The sequence below is a fragment of the Zalophus californianus genome, chromosome 6 (genome assembly GCF_009762305.2).
Source record: "Zalophus californianus isolate mZalCal1 chromosome 6, mZalCal1.pri.v2, whole genome shotgun sequence".
NCBI lineage: Eukaryota > Metazoa > Chordata > Mammalia > Carnivora > Otariidae > Zalophus > Zalophus californianus.
The window spans coordinates 146,402,918-146,417,886 of NC_045600.1; the positions used below are offsets into that span (position 1 = coordinate 146,402,918).

At 61.0% G+C, this 14,969-nt stretch overlaps 1 protein-coding gene across 1 annotated transcript; it reads left to right on the top strand.

Moving 5' to 3' along the window:
- The first annotated feature begins 903 nt into the window (after positions 1-903).
- On the top strand, positions 904-13,207 carry DNAJA4 (DnaJ heat shock protein family (Hsp40) member A4). Its single transcript, XM_027569292.2, has 8 exons — positions 904-1,137; positions 1,965-2,103; positions 6,518-6,698; positions 8,318-8,422; positions 9,177-9,404; positions 10,303-10,533; positions 12,584-12,684; positions 12,786-13,207. The coding sequence occupies exons 1-8, from the start codon at positions 1,058-1,060 to the stop codon at positions 13,002-13,004; spliced, it is 1,284 nt and encodes a 427-aa protein (XP_027425093.1). The 5' UTR covers positions 904-1,057; the 3' UTR covers positions 13,005-13,207.
- Positions 13,208-14,969: the final 1,762 nt, after the last annotated feature.

A 14,969-nucleotide genomic window follows, 5' to 3' on the forward strand; every position in this document is an offset into this window, starting at 1 on the left:
GCAGCCTGATGGACGGGGAAAAGCAGTGCCTCCCAAACCAGGAATGAGCAGTTGAATTTTGCTTGGATGTTAAGAGTCACTTCACTCTCCCACAGAACTGGGAGAGGGCATGGAGCCTGCCTCAGCCACAGGACCCCAAACAAGACCAGGGGATCCCCGAAGACAGCAGGGGCCTCCCCTCCCCGACAGCGACCGAGGCCCGGCTGGAGCTGGGAGCCTGCAGTTCACTGATAGCACTCCTTCTACGCCCCTTTCTGCCGCGGTGGGGGAGGAGGGGCCCACAGCCCAGGCAGGTGAGAGACCTGTGACTGTAGCCTCCCAGGCAGGGACCGGGGGCCCAGGGCCACCGAGCCCAGCTCCAGAGCCAACCCCCACCCTCAATGTGCACAATGCGGGGCCCACCAGCCGGGTCCAGCCTTAGTGGTTCCGAAAGTTTCCCACCTGCAGGACACGAGGGGCCACTGCCCACTCTTGGAGACCTGGACACGGAGCTACTCACCCCTGAAGGGCGTCACTGCCCACATGCGCCGGACGTCACTGCTTACCCTTGGGGGACTTGAGGGGATCCCAGGTGTGCGCAGTGGGGAGGCCGCGGTGCACAGCTGGGGCGGGCAGAGCACCACAGCACAAATCTGGAAGGGCTTACGCTCGCCCCAGCCTTGAGGATGCCCCGGGGGACGCCAGCAGCTGCAGGGGCCCGGGAACCGCGGTCCCACCACAGCTGAGGACCCCCGCCCACCCTAAACCCCTCAAGGGTGCAGCCATGCGCCGCAGGCCTCCGCATGCCTCCCCCTCCCCCCCGCCCCGGGCCGTGATCGCACAGAGGGCGGCCACACACCCCCCCCCCCCCCCCCCCCGGGCGCGGCCCGGCGCCCAGCGCCGGACGCTGCTCGCCCAGCCCCACCCCTTCGGGCAGGGTTCGCGTCCAAGCGACCCCTCGGGCCAGCCCGTCCTCGGGCCAGCGGACCCACGGAAGGGCAAGCAGGCGGCCCCTGGGCGGCGGGACGGTCGTCGGAGGGCGGCGCCCACGCCGAAGCCCCCTTCCCAGACCCCCGACATGGCCCGGGGTGGCGGTCAGAGCTGGAGCTCCGGGGAGTCCGACGAGCCGCCGGAGGAGCGGGCGGCCGAGGAGACCGGGTGAGCCGGCGGGGTCCTGCCAGGCCCGGCGTCGGGGGCGGGGGGCGTCGGGGGCCGGGCGAGCGGGGGGCGGGGACTGAGGACTAGGGGAGTCGGCCAGCCGGGGTCCGGGGTCGGGGCCAGGCAAGTCGGGGTTTGGGGTCCGGGGTCGGGGTCCGGGCGAGCCGGCCGTCGGGGGTCGGGCTCCGGGGTCGGGGTCCGGGCGAGCCGGCCGTCGGGGGTCGGGCTCCGGGGTCCGGGGCCGGGCTCCGGGGTCCGGGGCCGGGCGAGCCGGCCGTCGGGGGTCGGGCTCCGGGGTCGGGGCCAGGCAAGTCGGGGTTTGGGGGCCGGGCGAGCCGGCCGTCGGGGGTCGGGCTCCGGGGTCCGGGGCCGGGCTCCGGGGTCCGGGGCCGGGCGAGCCGGCCGTCGGGGGTCGGGCTCCGGGGTCGGGGCCAGGCAAGTCGGGGTTTGGGGGCCGGGCGAGCCGGCCGTCGGGGGTCGGGCTCCGGGGTCCGGGGCCAGGCGGGTCGACCGTCGGGGGTCCGGGGTCCGGGGTCGGGGTCTGCTCCCCGCCGCGCACTCACTGCCCCGCCCGCCGCCAGGCCGCCGCCGGAACCTCCGCGAAGGTTCTGGGCCTTTGTGGCGTCACTGTCTCCTCGCGGAACCTTCCGCCGGCGCCGAATAAAACCCGCGGCGGAGGAGCCGGAGGCCGAGTGCGGCGGCCCCGGGCGGCGGGCGGCGGGAGCCCAGGGCGGCGGCCGGAGTCGGAGCGCGGAGCGGGACGCGCGGGCGGGCGGCGGGTCGTCCCGGGCGCACTGACCGGCCTCGCCCGCCCCGCCCGCCCGCAGAGACAAGATGGTGAAGGAGACCCAGTACTATGACATCCTGGGGGTGAAGCCCAGCGCGTCCCCGGAGGAGATCAAGAAGGCCTACCGGAAGCTGGCGCTCAAGTACCACCCGGACAAGAACCCGGATGAGGGCGAGACGGTGCGGCGGGCTCGGGCCTGGCGCTGGCGGGGGTCGGGGGCAGGAGGCGCGGGGGGGGGGGGTTGTCAGGGGGCTGGGGTCGCGGGGCGGGCGGCGGGGCTGGGGTTCAGAGACTGGGGTGGGGGCAGGCGGCGGGGCTTGGGAGACTGGGGTCCGGTGCGGGGAGGGGCTGAGGTCAGGGGACTGGGGGACCGGGGCAGGCGGCAGGGGTTAGGGGGCTGGGGTGGGGGGCAGCTGGCTGGGTCGGGGGTTGGGGCTGCCCCCGGGCACTGGGACCCTGGTGACCCCTGCAGCCCACCCACTCCTCCGTTGCCTCCGGCAAGCCTGCTTGTTCAGCACCCCCCGGGGAGCCCGGTTGGCACAGCGTTGGAGGGCAGTTCTGTAGGAGGGGCAGCCCGCAACCCGGGAAACGAAGTTGTGCGATTGCGGGAGCGACCGGGTGGAGGTGTTTTGTGTTCCTTCCCTGTTGGTGCATCAGCACCGGGGACAAACCCGGTGAGGGGCTTGAGAACCGGGAGGGGTTTGGTCTGCATGCCTATCTCCTGCCTGGTCAAGGTCGTGAGACACCGAATAATCACGTTTATTAAACAGGGACAGGGAGATCTCTACCCTGACACATCATTTTACAGGAGTAGTCCAGGTTTTCTGTGACAAATGACCCACAGTTGATCCTAAGGACCAATAATAGGCTGAAGAATGCTCTGCATAGTGGAGACCTGAATTAAAATTTCCTGCTCAGGGAACAGAGCTGGCCTGCTCTCTGTCCCGGGAGGCTCGTGAGCCACCCAAGCAGGTGACTTGGCAGGACCACCTATTGGTTCTTGGGAAGGCCGCTTGCCCATCCCCGTCCTCTTTCCGCTGTTTGTCGAGTCCTTATAAAACTCTGCAGTCTCCAGTGGTTTGGGGGAGGTGGGCTTCGGTGGTAGAGGACAGCAGCGACACCCAGGCGGCGGGTGAAGCCGCAGATCAGGCGTCTAGCGGTTAGACGCCCGGAGGCGCCGCCCGTGTGTGTGCCCGCTCCCATGCTGGCGCGGGCTGCTCGGAGGGGGGACTGTTGGCAGCAGCGACAGGAGATTTATATTTAGCCACATGTGCTGAATGCGGCTGTCACAAGTTTAACATGCTTTCCTGTAAGACCGTTTGCTGCTCACTCGCATTCTCTCGTCTATATTTAGAGGGCTTACTGTAGCTTTTTGAGGGCCTGGCTTTCTCTGTGGTGTTGGTGATGCACAGACGTGCTCGCGGGCGGGTTCACCAGAGCCTGTGCGTGAGGATCTCCTCTAAGGGGAGCGGGTCCAGGCTTCTCGGCTGGCGACTCAGGAGGCTGGCGAGAGGCGGCTTGCGGGGAGGCCTAGGGCCTGGCTTCGGTCAGATCTCGGAGTGCCATCCAGGAGCGTGTTCAAGGCTGTGTGCGTGCACTTGGAGCCCGTCTACTCCGTGCCCTGACGCTGTCCAAAACTTGCACTTGACCTCTACGACGTTTCCGTGGGTGTTGCCCTGTGCATCTCTCTCTCAGTAGACTGTTTGGTTTGCTTCAAGCTAGCATTTACTTAGAGCCAGGCACCGAATTGGTGTCCCATGCGAGGCTCCTGACGGTGAGCCTGGGGTGGGGGTCCTGTGATGTCCAGGTACGGCAAAGGTGCTGGGAGGTGTGCGGGCTGGCCAAGGGAACGGAGCGCACCCCACGCAGACACGGTTTGGGAGGGCAGTGCAGTGAAGGGGGATTGGCAGCTCAGTGGACGTGGGGTTGGAGATCAAAGGGGGTGAGGAGACAGGGGGACACAGTTCATGGAAACTCTGCCGTCCAGCTCCCTGAGAGGAGACTCACTCATTCACCAGATCCCCACTTTCCGGTTCTGCTGCGTGCTGGGCACACAGTGTAGACGGTTTCTTTCTCGTGCAAGTCTGTGTGCGGTGCTTGTCCACCTTCTCTGTCATGGGTAGAACTGGTAGAGCCTTTTGCGTTCTTCCTAAGTTTGTCACTGCATTATTCATGTCTCTTCAAAAATAGATTAAGCTGTCCTGTCGCCCTGCGGGGAGGCACGTGAGCCGTCTGGGGGTGCTGGCCTTTGTTTTGTGCTTGTTGTCCCGTGTTGCTAAGCGTCGGGTAGCCCGTTTGCTGGCAGGTGCCCCGTGGAGTCTGTACGGCCTGCTCTGCGGCGCGCGGCGGGTCAGGAAGCCGTCCTCTGCAGGGGTGGTGCGAGCGGGCATGCTCTTGCCTGTTAGCCTCACTGGCTTGCAAAGAATTCGGCCTTTTGGCCAATTTCACTGTAGCTTTTCAAATCATAGATTTTCAAGTTAAAAAATCACCCAAGAGGGCAGAACAGTACAGGAAACATCAGAATATAGAGGAAAACCCACCGTACACATCACCCTAACTGCTCTTCCCGAGCTGCTCTGCAGGCGGCCTTTTGGGGGTGATCATAGTGCTCATCCTGGTAGCTTCGGTCACCACTGCATATCCTCACAAATCCTCTTCCGAGTTGTGACATCATGCCGAAGTCATTTTTTCCTAGGTGGGTGGTGATCTCGTTAAGGTCCCGGGGCAGATGGTCAGTCTGAACAGTGAGCTGGTGAGAGCCCTGACCTCCAGCCGAGGGGGCAGGGCCGGAACCCGGATTAGACTCGGGGGGCTGGAGCCGCAGGGGCGGGGCAGGGCCGGAACCCGGGTTAGACTCGGGGGGGCTGGAGCCGCAGGGGCGGGGTGGGGCGGGCCTGCTCGTGGCCTTGGGAGCCCCCACCCTGTAGGAGATACGGCCTCTGATTAACTGCCCAAGGACAGGGCACTGCTTTTGCTTCTTAGGTTGACCATTAGGTGTGTTTCAAGTGTCCAGAGTATTTGGGGAGTGTTTCTAGTGGAAGTTCTCAGGAAGCATATTCATCTTGACATGCACACAGGCCCAGAAGGTCTGGGCTCCCGTACCAGGCACCTGCTCCCCACCCCTCAGTCTTCCTGCCATGGAGAGGGTGGTGTGAGTGAGGCCTGCTTCTTCGCAGAAACACAGAGAAGCACCTGAGCACGACCCTGATGTCGCTCGAGGACTTTGTTTGTTAAATCGCCTAGTTCTTTGTACAGGGTCTGAGAAAACTAGCTTCTCTGTCACATCCCCATATGTGCTTCCTCCTAGCAGTTTCTTCTCTGTTCTGTGGGACTGGCTTTGCTGTAGGATGTTGACAGAGACCCCGTCTCACGGACTGGAGAGGACTCTGAGGGACACCCTACTTCCCATACTCATTCCTGAACTCCTAGAACCAAGCCATTCATCTAACACGCATACGTCCCTCTGGGTCCGGGTGCAGCAGTGGACGCACCTGAGCGCGGGCCCTGTGCTCACGGGATGGACGCTTGCGAGGCGGCGGGCTGGCCGTGTACCCGCACGGGCCTGGCTGCGACTCCGCGTGAGGGGCAGAGGTCGGAGGCCATCGAGCTGACGGCAGTGACCCAGGCGCAAGGTGGTGGTCTCTGCGGAGTGGGTGTGCGGTGTGGCGAGAAGGGATGGATCTGGGGTGTTTTACGGTGTTCTAATTTTATTTTGAAAACTTCCATGTACCGACAGAAAAGATGAGCGTGGGGCAGTGAGTGCCGGCTTGCCCCCCAAACGAGTGGCGACGTCTGCTTCACCTGCAGGCCTCCCGGCCTTCCAGCCCCAAGCACTCCCGACAGGCTTCCCCGTGTACCCCCTGCAGGACGCCTACCGCGTTTAAGAAGTTTAACCCTGGGGGAAAAATTCACCTCTCTCCGGTCGTTCCAATGTCTCTTGTAGCCATTTCCCCCCAATCCTGGATCACACGTTGCATCTAGTTCTCCTTAGTTTTGCAGAATGTCTTTCAATTTGGGTTTTCTGATACTTTTTCTACAACTGTATTCCGGTTGTAGCAGGAGTGCGATGTCAGGGACCAGAGACAGACACTGGGGGGCAGCACCAGAGGGCTTGCTCACAGATGAGATGTGAGGGCAGGGGAAGCAAGGTTTTGGCGTCGGCGGTAACTGAGATGGGGGGCCTCTGGGGGCCGGGCTGGGGCACCCGTCCGCTCGGTGTCTGCAGCATGCACGCGGACAGGCGCTCCCAAGGCGTGTGTTGTCTCGTGCAGGGAGGCTAGTGTGTGGGAGGGCCAGGGAGGCCCGTGGCGGCAGTCGGGAGCCTGGGCTTTATCGGGTGCCGGTGACGCCCTGGCCTCATTGCCTCTGGCTTCCTGTCGGGTGCAGCCAAGGCTGGGAGGAGCATCCCCTCCCCGCAGGCCCCGTGTCTCCGTGCTCCGCGAGGGGAGTGATGGGACTCCAGAGGGAGCGCGGCAGGCTTGTGTGGGTGCTGGGTGCTGGGTGCAGAGTACCTCCATCCTCGCGTTCATCGTGGTGGGTGGGTCTGTGTAACAAACAACTCAAACCTTCTCTCTGTTTCTTTTTATTTTAAAGTTCAAGCTCATATCCCAGGCATATGAAGTGCTTTCAGATCCAAAGAAGAGGGACATTTATGACCAGGGTGGTGAACAGGCGATTAAGGAAGGAGGCTCAGGCAGCCCCAGCTTCTCTTCACCCATGGATATCTTTGACATGTTTTTTGGGGGCGGGGGACGGATGGCTAGAGAGAGAAGAGGTAAGTGCTTTTTATTTTATTTTATTTTTTTAAGATTTTATTTATTTATTCATGAGAGAGAGAGAGAGACAGGCAGAGGCAGAGGGAGAAGCAGGCTCCCCGCCGAGCAGGGAGCCCGATGCGGGGCTCGATCCCAGGACCCTGGGACCATGACCTGAGCCGAAGGCAGACGCTTAACGACTGAGCCACCCAGGCGCCCCTGGGATCATTAGCTTTAAATAGTCCCCCCCCCCCCCATAGTATCTGGGCTACCTTGGGCCTCCTAGCACCTGGAGCACTCACCTGACACCTGCAGACACCACCCCACAGGGAGCAAATGGGGTGTGAGCAGTGAGGAGGAAGTTCATCTCGTGACATCATGGCGCCTCCTGTCCCGGCCTCCTGACCTGGCCTGTGCACTCTGTTTCTGGCTGGCGCTCTGCAGGGTGTCCATTTTCTCAGGCTGCTCAGATTTTCCACCCCTCATGTGGGAACATCTCTGTAAGAGAGCCTCCCTGCCTTTCTCTGGAATGTGTTGTGGTTAGCAGCTTCATGCCCAGGAGGTGAACAAGGGCCCTGGGCTGCTGTCTGAGTTGTGGGGTTTGTTTTTCCAGCTCGTCCCTCCTGCCAGGCCACAGGCTGCCACCTCTGGCCGTTAGCAGTGGTCCCGAGCTGCCCCTTTCCCCTGTCCAGTCTCTACTGTGGACAGTCTGTTTTGGACCTGAAAACCAGATAGCTAGCCAAGCTTATTAAGATCCTGGGTAAAATCACAAGGAATAAGCTCTGCATTGGAGTTTACGAAGGGTGGTCTGGATCAGCAAGAGGCCCTGGATGAATAAGGCAGTATCTGTTTTCATGGTATAATCGACTTTGAGCTTCAAAAGCTTGGCCGTCCACTCTTGAACACAGGGTGCTGAAAATCCTGAGTTCATCAGGAAGAGCCCGGGCCCCATGTCAGGGTTGCTGGCTCGTGTACTTGACGACAGACATGGTGAAAAGCGTGGTCCCCACCTGCCCGGGCTCTCACTGCCTTGCGGTGAACAGCTTCATGCCCTGAGTCCAGTTGTCTGTCCACGTTGACAGCCAGTGAACAGGGACGGCCTGTGTCCGCGACCGAGAGAGCCCCACAGGCAGCCGTGGGCTGTCCGACCCTGGCCTGGCCCTGGGCAGACAGAATCCCACCCTGAAGACACAGGGGCCCACAGATAAGATTTCAGCAGAGGAAGAGTTCCCACTTGGCCACAGATTATAGAAGGGCCAAAAACGGAAAGAGCGTGGGGCTCGGGGAGGAGTTTGAGTGAAGGGTGCGTAGACGGGGTCACGCCCTCCTGTGAGGGAAGAAAGGGCCCCTTTCACGGGAGAACCCTCGGCTCTGCGTAGGGTACCCCCCCCCCCGCCCCCTTGTGATCGCTCTGGCCTCAGGTTTGTTCTTAGAAAATAAAGATGGAAAGTCTTTGTTGACATCTATAGAAGATTGAATGATTGGCTCCCAGCTACAAAGCGTGTTCGATCTCGTGGTTGGCGGGGGGGCCCGGAGGTGAGGCCATGAGCGGTGAGTGGAAGGCACGGCTCTGCAACCAAGGTCACGGGCGTATTTCCTGCCGTGTTACTAATTGTTCTCCTTTCCCGTTTCCCCCAAGGCAAGAATGTTGTCCATCAGTTGTCTGTAACTCTTGAAGATTTGTATAATGGAGTCACAAAGAAGTTGGCCCTCCAGAAAAATGTAATTTGTGAGAAATGTGAAGGTAAAAATGAATGTTTGAATGAGTCCCATAGTGACCCTTTAGATCTGGGCATTCATAGAAAAATCATTTTTTATCTTTTCAAATGTAAGGGTCCAACAGACAGCAAACTGGTGGCCTAAGGGCCAAATCGATTTTACTTTGCCCTGTACAGTTTTTATTTTGACTGACATTTAATTAACATGTTGATAATTATTTTAAACATGTAAAAGTCAAGATAGTTCACCCAACTTAGGGGTCAGCAAACTTTTCCCGCAAAAAGGGCCAGACAGGAAGTGTTTCAGGTCCCCGGCAGCCCTGGGCATAAAGGGGGCAGACGAGCCCGTGTTCCCGTGAAGCTGGTCTGGTTTACTGCCCCTTGACGCACATGTAAATGTAACTAACACAATTTTTAAAATAGGATTTTTCAAGAAAAGTCGTGTCTGGTGGCCTCAGACGCACGTTGTCCTGAGGGGGCCGAGCAGGGCCGCCGCCCTCCAGGCCTCTCAGCCCAGCCCCCTTGGTCACCTGTGGGCACAGCTGGTGAGGCTCACGGAGGGAATCTGGCTGGGCACGGCCAAGGTCACAGACCCCAGACCCGTGAGCTCACATATTAACATGTTCCCTGCTCGCGTGGAATCATCCAGACTCTGTACATTGCTGACCATGATTGTAAATACCCGGTGTCCCGCCTACGGGCCCCGACTGCCCTCCCTGGCCCCTGGGGGGACAGGCTGTTTGCGGAGGAGCCCGGCTCTCACTCTGTGCCTTCTCCCAGGCGTCGGTGGGAAGAAGGGGTCTGTGGAGAAGTGTCCCCTGTGCAAGGGCCGCGGGATGCAGATCCACATCCAGCAGATCGGGCCGGGCATGGTGCAGCAGATCCAGACCGTGTGCATCGAGTGCAAGGGCCAGGGGGAGCGCATCAACCCCAAGGACCGCTGCGACAGCTGCAGCGGCACCAAGGTGATCCGCGAGAAGAAGATCATCGAGGTGCACGTGGAGAAAGGTGAGGCCGCGCAGCTTGGCGCTCCATGCCGCCGGGAGTGCCTCTGGCCGCCGACCGTGGGGCGCACAGGTCAGGTGTCTGGGACCTGTCGGGGTTTGGGGCCCGGTGCCCCCAGACTGCCCTCCCGGCTTCACTGCCGTTCCCACCTCCAGCCACAGCTTACCTGCCGCGGTCTGCACCTGCAAAAGGTGCTTGACCTTGATTTGGGGTAACTGCCCTCCCCCATTCTCTAGGAATCATTGGGCGTCTTCTTTCTGACCGCCTCGGTCAGGGAGCGGCCGTAGAGCTCCTGCTGTCACGGGGGCTGCGGGCCCCTCCCCGCTGCACAGGCCCCTCCCCCTGCGCACATGGCCCTCCCCCGCACACGGCCCCTCCCCGCTACACTGGCGCCTGCCCACTGGACGACCGCCCCCCCCCCCCCCCCCCCCCCCCCCGCCCCCGCAACGACCCCTCCTCGCTGCACCGGCCCCTCTCCCTGCGCACACGGCCCCTCCCTCACGCACAGGCCCCACCCTGCTGCAGGGCCCCTCCCTGCTGCCCAGATTCTCCCAAGTACAGCCCTCCCCTCATTTCTATACCAAAGTATACAAATCAACACCCAAAAGGGCGCCCTTGAAGGATGTCTACTGAAGCATCCATGACTGTGGGCGCTCCCAGAGCCATGCCCCCTGCGTGCAGCAGGAAGCGGGTGGTGACCGTGGGCGTGCAGTGGCGGGTGTGCGGGTGCGGCGTGGCCTCTCTCTCGTGGCAGTCCCAGCCACTGCTCTGGTTCCTGTGGCTACGAGGTTGGGAGGTTTGATGAGTAAAAGCCCCCAAAGGAGTGCGTGCGGTGTTCACAGCTTTGTAGAAAGTACGGTTTTTAAGAGAAATGCTAATCAGAAAGGATGATGTCTCATAGGTATGAAAGATGGGCAAAAGATACTGTTTCATGGAGAAGGAGATCAGGAGCCTGAGCTGGAGCCTGGCGATGTCATAATTGTGCTTGATCAGAAGGATCATAGTGTCTTTCAGAGGCGAGGCCACGACTTGATCATGAAAATGAAAATTCAGCTTTCTGAAGCCCTCTGTGGCTTCAAGAAGACAATAAAAACGCTGGACGATCGAGTTCTCGTCATCACGTCCAAGTCGGGTAACGTTTCAGCATTGACTGTTGTGCTTGGGTGGGTGGGTGCTGCGCAGGACCCTGCTGGCTGCTAGCCCCGGGGTTAGCACCACTTCCTTTTCTCCCAAGTTCAAAGTCTTTGCCAATGACTGGAGAATTTTATGAAATGTTTAAATATTCTCCTAGAGAAAAAGAATTCCGAGTCAGGGGGAAGAGCCTCCAACAGGGATCTTGGGGTCGAGCACCATAACTTAAACTGTAAAATCCTAGTTTGGTAAGAAAAGAGCGGTAACAGGCGGTGGTGGTCTATCACCTGCATGCTTCTCCAGCTTCAGTGCTGCCAATGGCACGTGGGAGACACTGTAAAGTCCAGTTTTCCCGAGACGACCTTGCCCGTCAGCTTATCCTCAGCTGCTCGCAGGGACCCGCCCGTCTGCACACATGCACAGGCGGGGCCGGCACCCGAGGGCTGCGAGGGGCCTCCAGGGCCTGTGCGCCCAGCACACCTATGGGCAGCAGAGCGCCTGCCGGGAAGGGCCGGAGGAAGGCAGACTGGTGAAGGGAAGGGCCGGGCCAGGGAAGACTTGCAGCCACCTCTGGTAACATGAAGGTCACTCGTCCGTGTCCGTGCGTCTGGGCAGGGGGTGGTGGTGGCTGACCTGCTGGCCGTGAGCAGAGCTGCTCTGGCCCCCTCGCCACCACCGGGGCACCTGTCGGGGCTGGGGTGGGATGTGGGCCGCCTGTCCAAGGGCACCGGCGCCTGGCGAGGTGAGCAGACCCCAGAGCTGCCTGGCCTCCGCGCTTGCCTCCCTCCCGTGGCCTTGTTCTGTTTCTCTGCTTCTCTGCGTGGTTTCCTCCTCCTCTGGACATAAAAGGATGTGGTTCTACATCCAAGCCTTTTGTATCTGGAAACAACGTCAAACTAACAAAAACTTGTAAAAATAAACACAGGGCCAGGATCCCCATACGTGATTTGCCCTTTCTTGGGGCGCTGCAGTGTAACACTCGCGTGAAACCGTGAGACACAACGCCTCCCCGGGTCCCCAGTTCTTCCGCTACTTGAGTGCAGTACTTTGGGGGTGGCAGGTCTCGAGTAGGTGTGTTTGGGGCCTGCTCACGCAGCCCCTGCCCTGACTGTGGCCCTGAGGGCGTCCGCGGGGAGCTTTGGGAGGGCTCTTCCTCCCTGGCCGTGGCCGGTGCACGGCTGGGCTCCCAGCGTCCTGCTGCGTGCAGGCAAGTGCCCCGTCGGTGACCTGGGGCAGAGGAGAGACCCCGTTCCTCGCGTCGTGACGGGGAAGGGCCAGGGCTTCAGAGACCCTCCTGCTGGAGACTTCTCGTGTTCTTTTTGCTCATTTGTGTTTCCTTGTGTCCTTTTTCTTCATCCTCTCTCTCCTCGGTTGGGCTTCTTTCTCGTTCCTTCCCTGCTGCTGTCTCCTTCTGCCGTCAGGGTGCGGAGACTCAGGGTCGGTGGGGAGGGTGCCCTGGCAGCTGGTCGGGGGCCTTCCGCATGTGGCTTCCCAGCTCCCAGTCAGTCAGAGGCAGAAGCGTGAGGGGTAGGAACGGAGACAGAACTTCCGACGGCCGAAGGCCCTGTGCTCCTGCACGGCCCCAGAGGGGGTCCTCAGTGCCTTCCCCTTGACGAGACTGCAGCGGGGGTAGCGGGCTTTGCCGCCCCTCCCCGCCCCTACTCTTTCTGCACACTTACTCACTTCCCTGTGCGTTTTTGTTGCCGAGCTGAAGAGCTTATTTCTGGAGAGACCCTTGTGCCCTTTCTTCTTTATGTTGGGGGGAGATGGTATTTTTAGACATGGCCAGAACCCTGGAGCTCTGGGGCCTAAACCCCGTGATGCCTTTTTTGAGAGTGCGTCGTGGGAGACCCCGGAGTGTGGGCTGGACCACTTCTAGCTCCCAGACCCCAGTGTTCGGACTCCTGGTTTGTTTTTTACACCAGTTTGCCTTGTGCCGGAGGCCCCACCATGCTGCCCCAGGCATGCCCCCCCGCCCCCGAGCCCGGGCAGGGTCTGCCGCCAGGCCAGCCCCGTCTTCCTGCTCCGTAACCAAACCTTCTCTGCGGCAGGCGAGGTGATAAAGCACGGGGACCTGAGGTGTGTGCATAACGAAGGGATGCCCATCTACAAAGCACCCCTGGAGAAGGGGACTCTGATCATCCAGTTTCTAGTAAGTTCCTGACTTGTCGCTGCGGGCTGGGTCAGGGTGCGCCTCCGTGGGAGGGGCAGCCGCTACCGCGGCTCTTGGCCGACGCTCCTCGCCCTCCACAGGTCGTCTTTCCCGAGAAACACTGGCTTCCTCAAGACAAGCTTCCGCAGCTGGAGGCCCTGCTGCCCCCGCGGCAGAAGGTGAGGGTCACGGACGACATGGACCAGGTGGAGCTGAAGGAGTTCAACCCCAGCGAGCAGAACTGGCGGCAGCAGCGGGAGGCCTATGAGGAGGACGACGACGACGGGCCGCGGGCCGGGGTGCAGTGCCAGACGGCGTGAGCGGCCGGGCGGACTAGCGCGCCCCGGGTGTAACGTTGGCACCATGAAAACGGCATCGCCTATTGGCCTCGTATCTGGCGTGTCCTGTGTACGTGTTCAGCCCTCTCAGTTGCTGAGTGTCGTCTTGGTTTTTCTTTTGTTTTTCTTTGGTTGTCACTTAAGTTATAGCTTAATTTATATTTAAATGTTTCAAGTGTAAATCACCTGTAGTCTGCATATGGAATCTGTTTATTTACATTTTCAGGATACGTTTGAGAGGCCCGTGACCGCACTGACACTTGCTTCTGGGGGCTTTGCCGGGTCGTCGGCCAGTGTGGCCAGTGAGGCCCCTCGCGGGGCGCTGGGCTGCGCCTGCGGGCGCGGCTCCCCTGCCCCCGCCCCTCCCGGGGCTGCCGAATCTAGACTCATTAGATGACGCTCCTCCAGACAAAAGCACATCTGTGGCCTGGGCTGGGCCCCAGGGCCTGGTCCACACGGGGCTGCTGCTCTGGGGCTGCAACAGGTGCATGAGCATCTCTCGGAAGCTTCCGGAAGCTTCCCAGCCTTGTGGCGAGGACGAACCAGTACTCTGAACACAGCGCCGACATAACTGTTTGCCTGGGGCCCCGCACTTTGTTGCTTGCGGTTGTGATGATTTTCTGTTGGCAGCCTTTGCGACACTCTTCCACCGAAGTGCTTACCGTAAAGGACACCCCCCACGTGCCGCGGAGCCTCCTGGCCGTGGCTCAGGCCTCGGGAGCTGCAGCCTGGCTGGGGAGGCAGACATCCGTCTGCACCCGCTCCCAGGGATGTCTCCTCCGGCTGCAGGGCCACAGGATGCGGGGCCTCCTGCTTGGGACGCGGTTCTGGCAAGAAGCGCGCTGCCCGAGCTCCGCTGGGCACAGTGGTGAGGGCAGCCTGCCCGGAGGGACAGTCCTCACTGCTTCACTCCCAGCAGGCAGCCCTCCCCTGGTTCTGTAGAAGCAGAGAGTCTGACACAGACCAGGGGCCGCCGCAGGAGGGCAGAGGGGCCCATGAGGCCCCCACAGTCGGGGTGCGCTGGCTTTGGGGGGGGGACCAGGCTCCAGCAGGACCCATGCGGGCGGGTGCCACTTGCTCAAAATAGGGCCCGCTCTGACCGTTGGTCAGGATAAATCTAAAACCTACTCTTCCAACCCAGCCTGTGTGAAAACCCATGTACAAATGGACCCCAACTCCAGGGAGTCCTGTCCGTGCCGCGACTTCCTGATCATCACCACAGAGCTACTGCTGATGGGGGGCTCTGTTCAGCTCCAGATTCCTGGGCATGGAGACAGGATCTGGCGGGTGTTCCTTCAAACTCACTCCACCTGTACATCTGTCCCTTCGAAATTAAACCTGAGCTGGGATGAGAGACAAATGGCTCTGGTTGTTTACATTTTCTCGAGCCCCACCGAGGGCGTTAAGTGCCAGCCTGCCTCACACTGGTGGACGGGAGCTCGTACCTGGGGTGGGGGTGAGTGCCGACGCTGGGTGGAAGAGACGTCCATGGCTCTGGTTACAGGAGGGCCAACAAGGCCAGGAGGCAGGAGAAGGGTGCGGGCTTCATCCTGAGGGCGATGGGTTTGGGGGACAAACGTGCAACCTCACAGGCATAGGAAGTCGTTAATGAAAAGCAACAAGCTTCAGAGTGTGAACCATTTCCACACAAGCCCCGCTGAAGGGGTAACGGAGGCGGGGCTTGGAGACGGTGGATGCCGTGGAGGCAGCCTCCTCCACCGCAGGCCACACCCCTGTCTGAAGGCCGACGGGTGCGGCAGGCGAGGTCTTCAGGGTATCAATAGACATTCAGATAGGCAGGACTCCAGAACATTCCCACCTGGGGAAATTCCGTTCCCTTCAGGACCCCATTCTGAAACCAAGAGCTGCTTCGTCCCCACGTCTGCGGGGCTCAACCCTCTGGAGAGCCAGCCTGCGCTTCTCAGCTGGGAGGTTCGGTGACTGCCC

Coding starts and splice junctions, on each gene's coding strand:
- DNAJA4 (XM_027569292.2), top strand. CDS start 1,058: ATGGCCCGGGGTGGCGGTCAGAGCTGGAGCTCCGGGGAGTCCGACGAG. Junction 6,699..8,317: donor GATGGCTAGAGAGAGAAGAG/GTAAGTGCTTTT, acceptor GTTTCCCCCAAG/GCAAGAATGTTGTCCATCAG. Junction 12,685..12,785: donor CTCTGATCATCCAGTTTCTA/GTAAGTTCCTGA, acceptor CGCCCTCCACAG/GTCGTCTTTCCCGAGAAACA.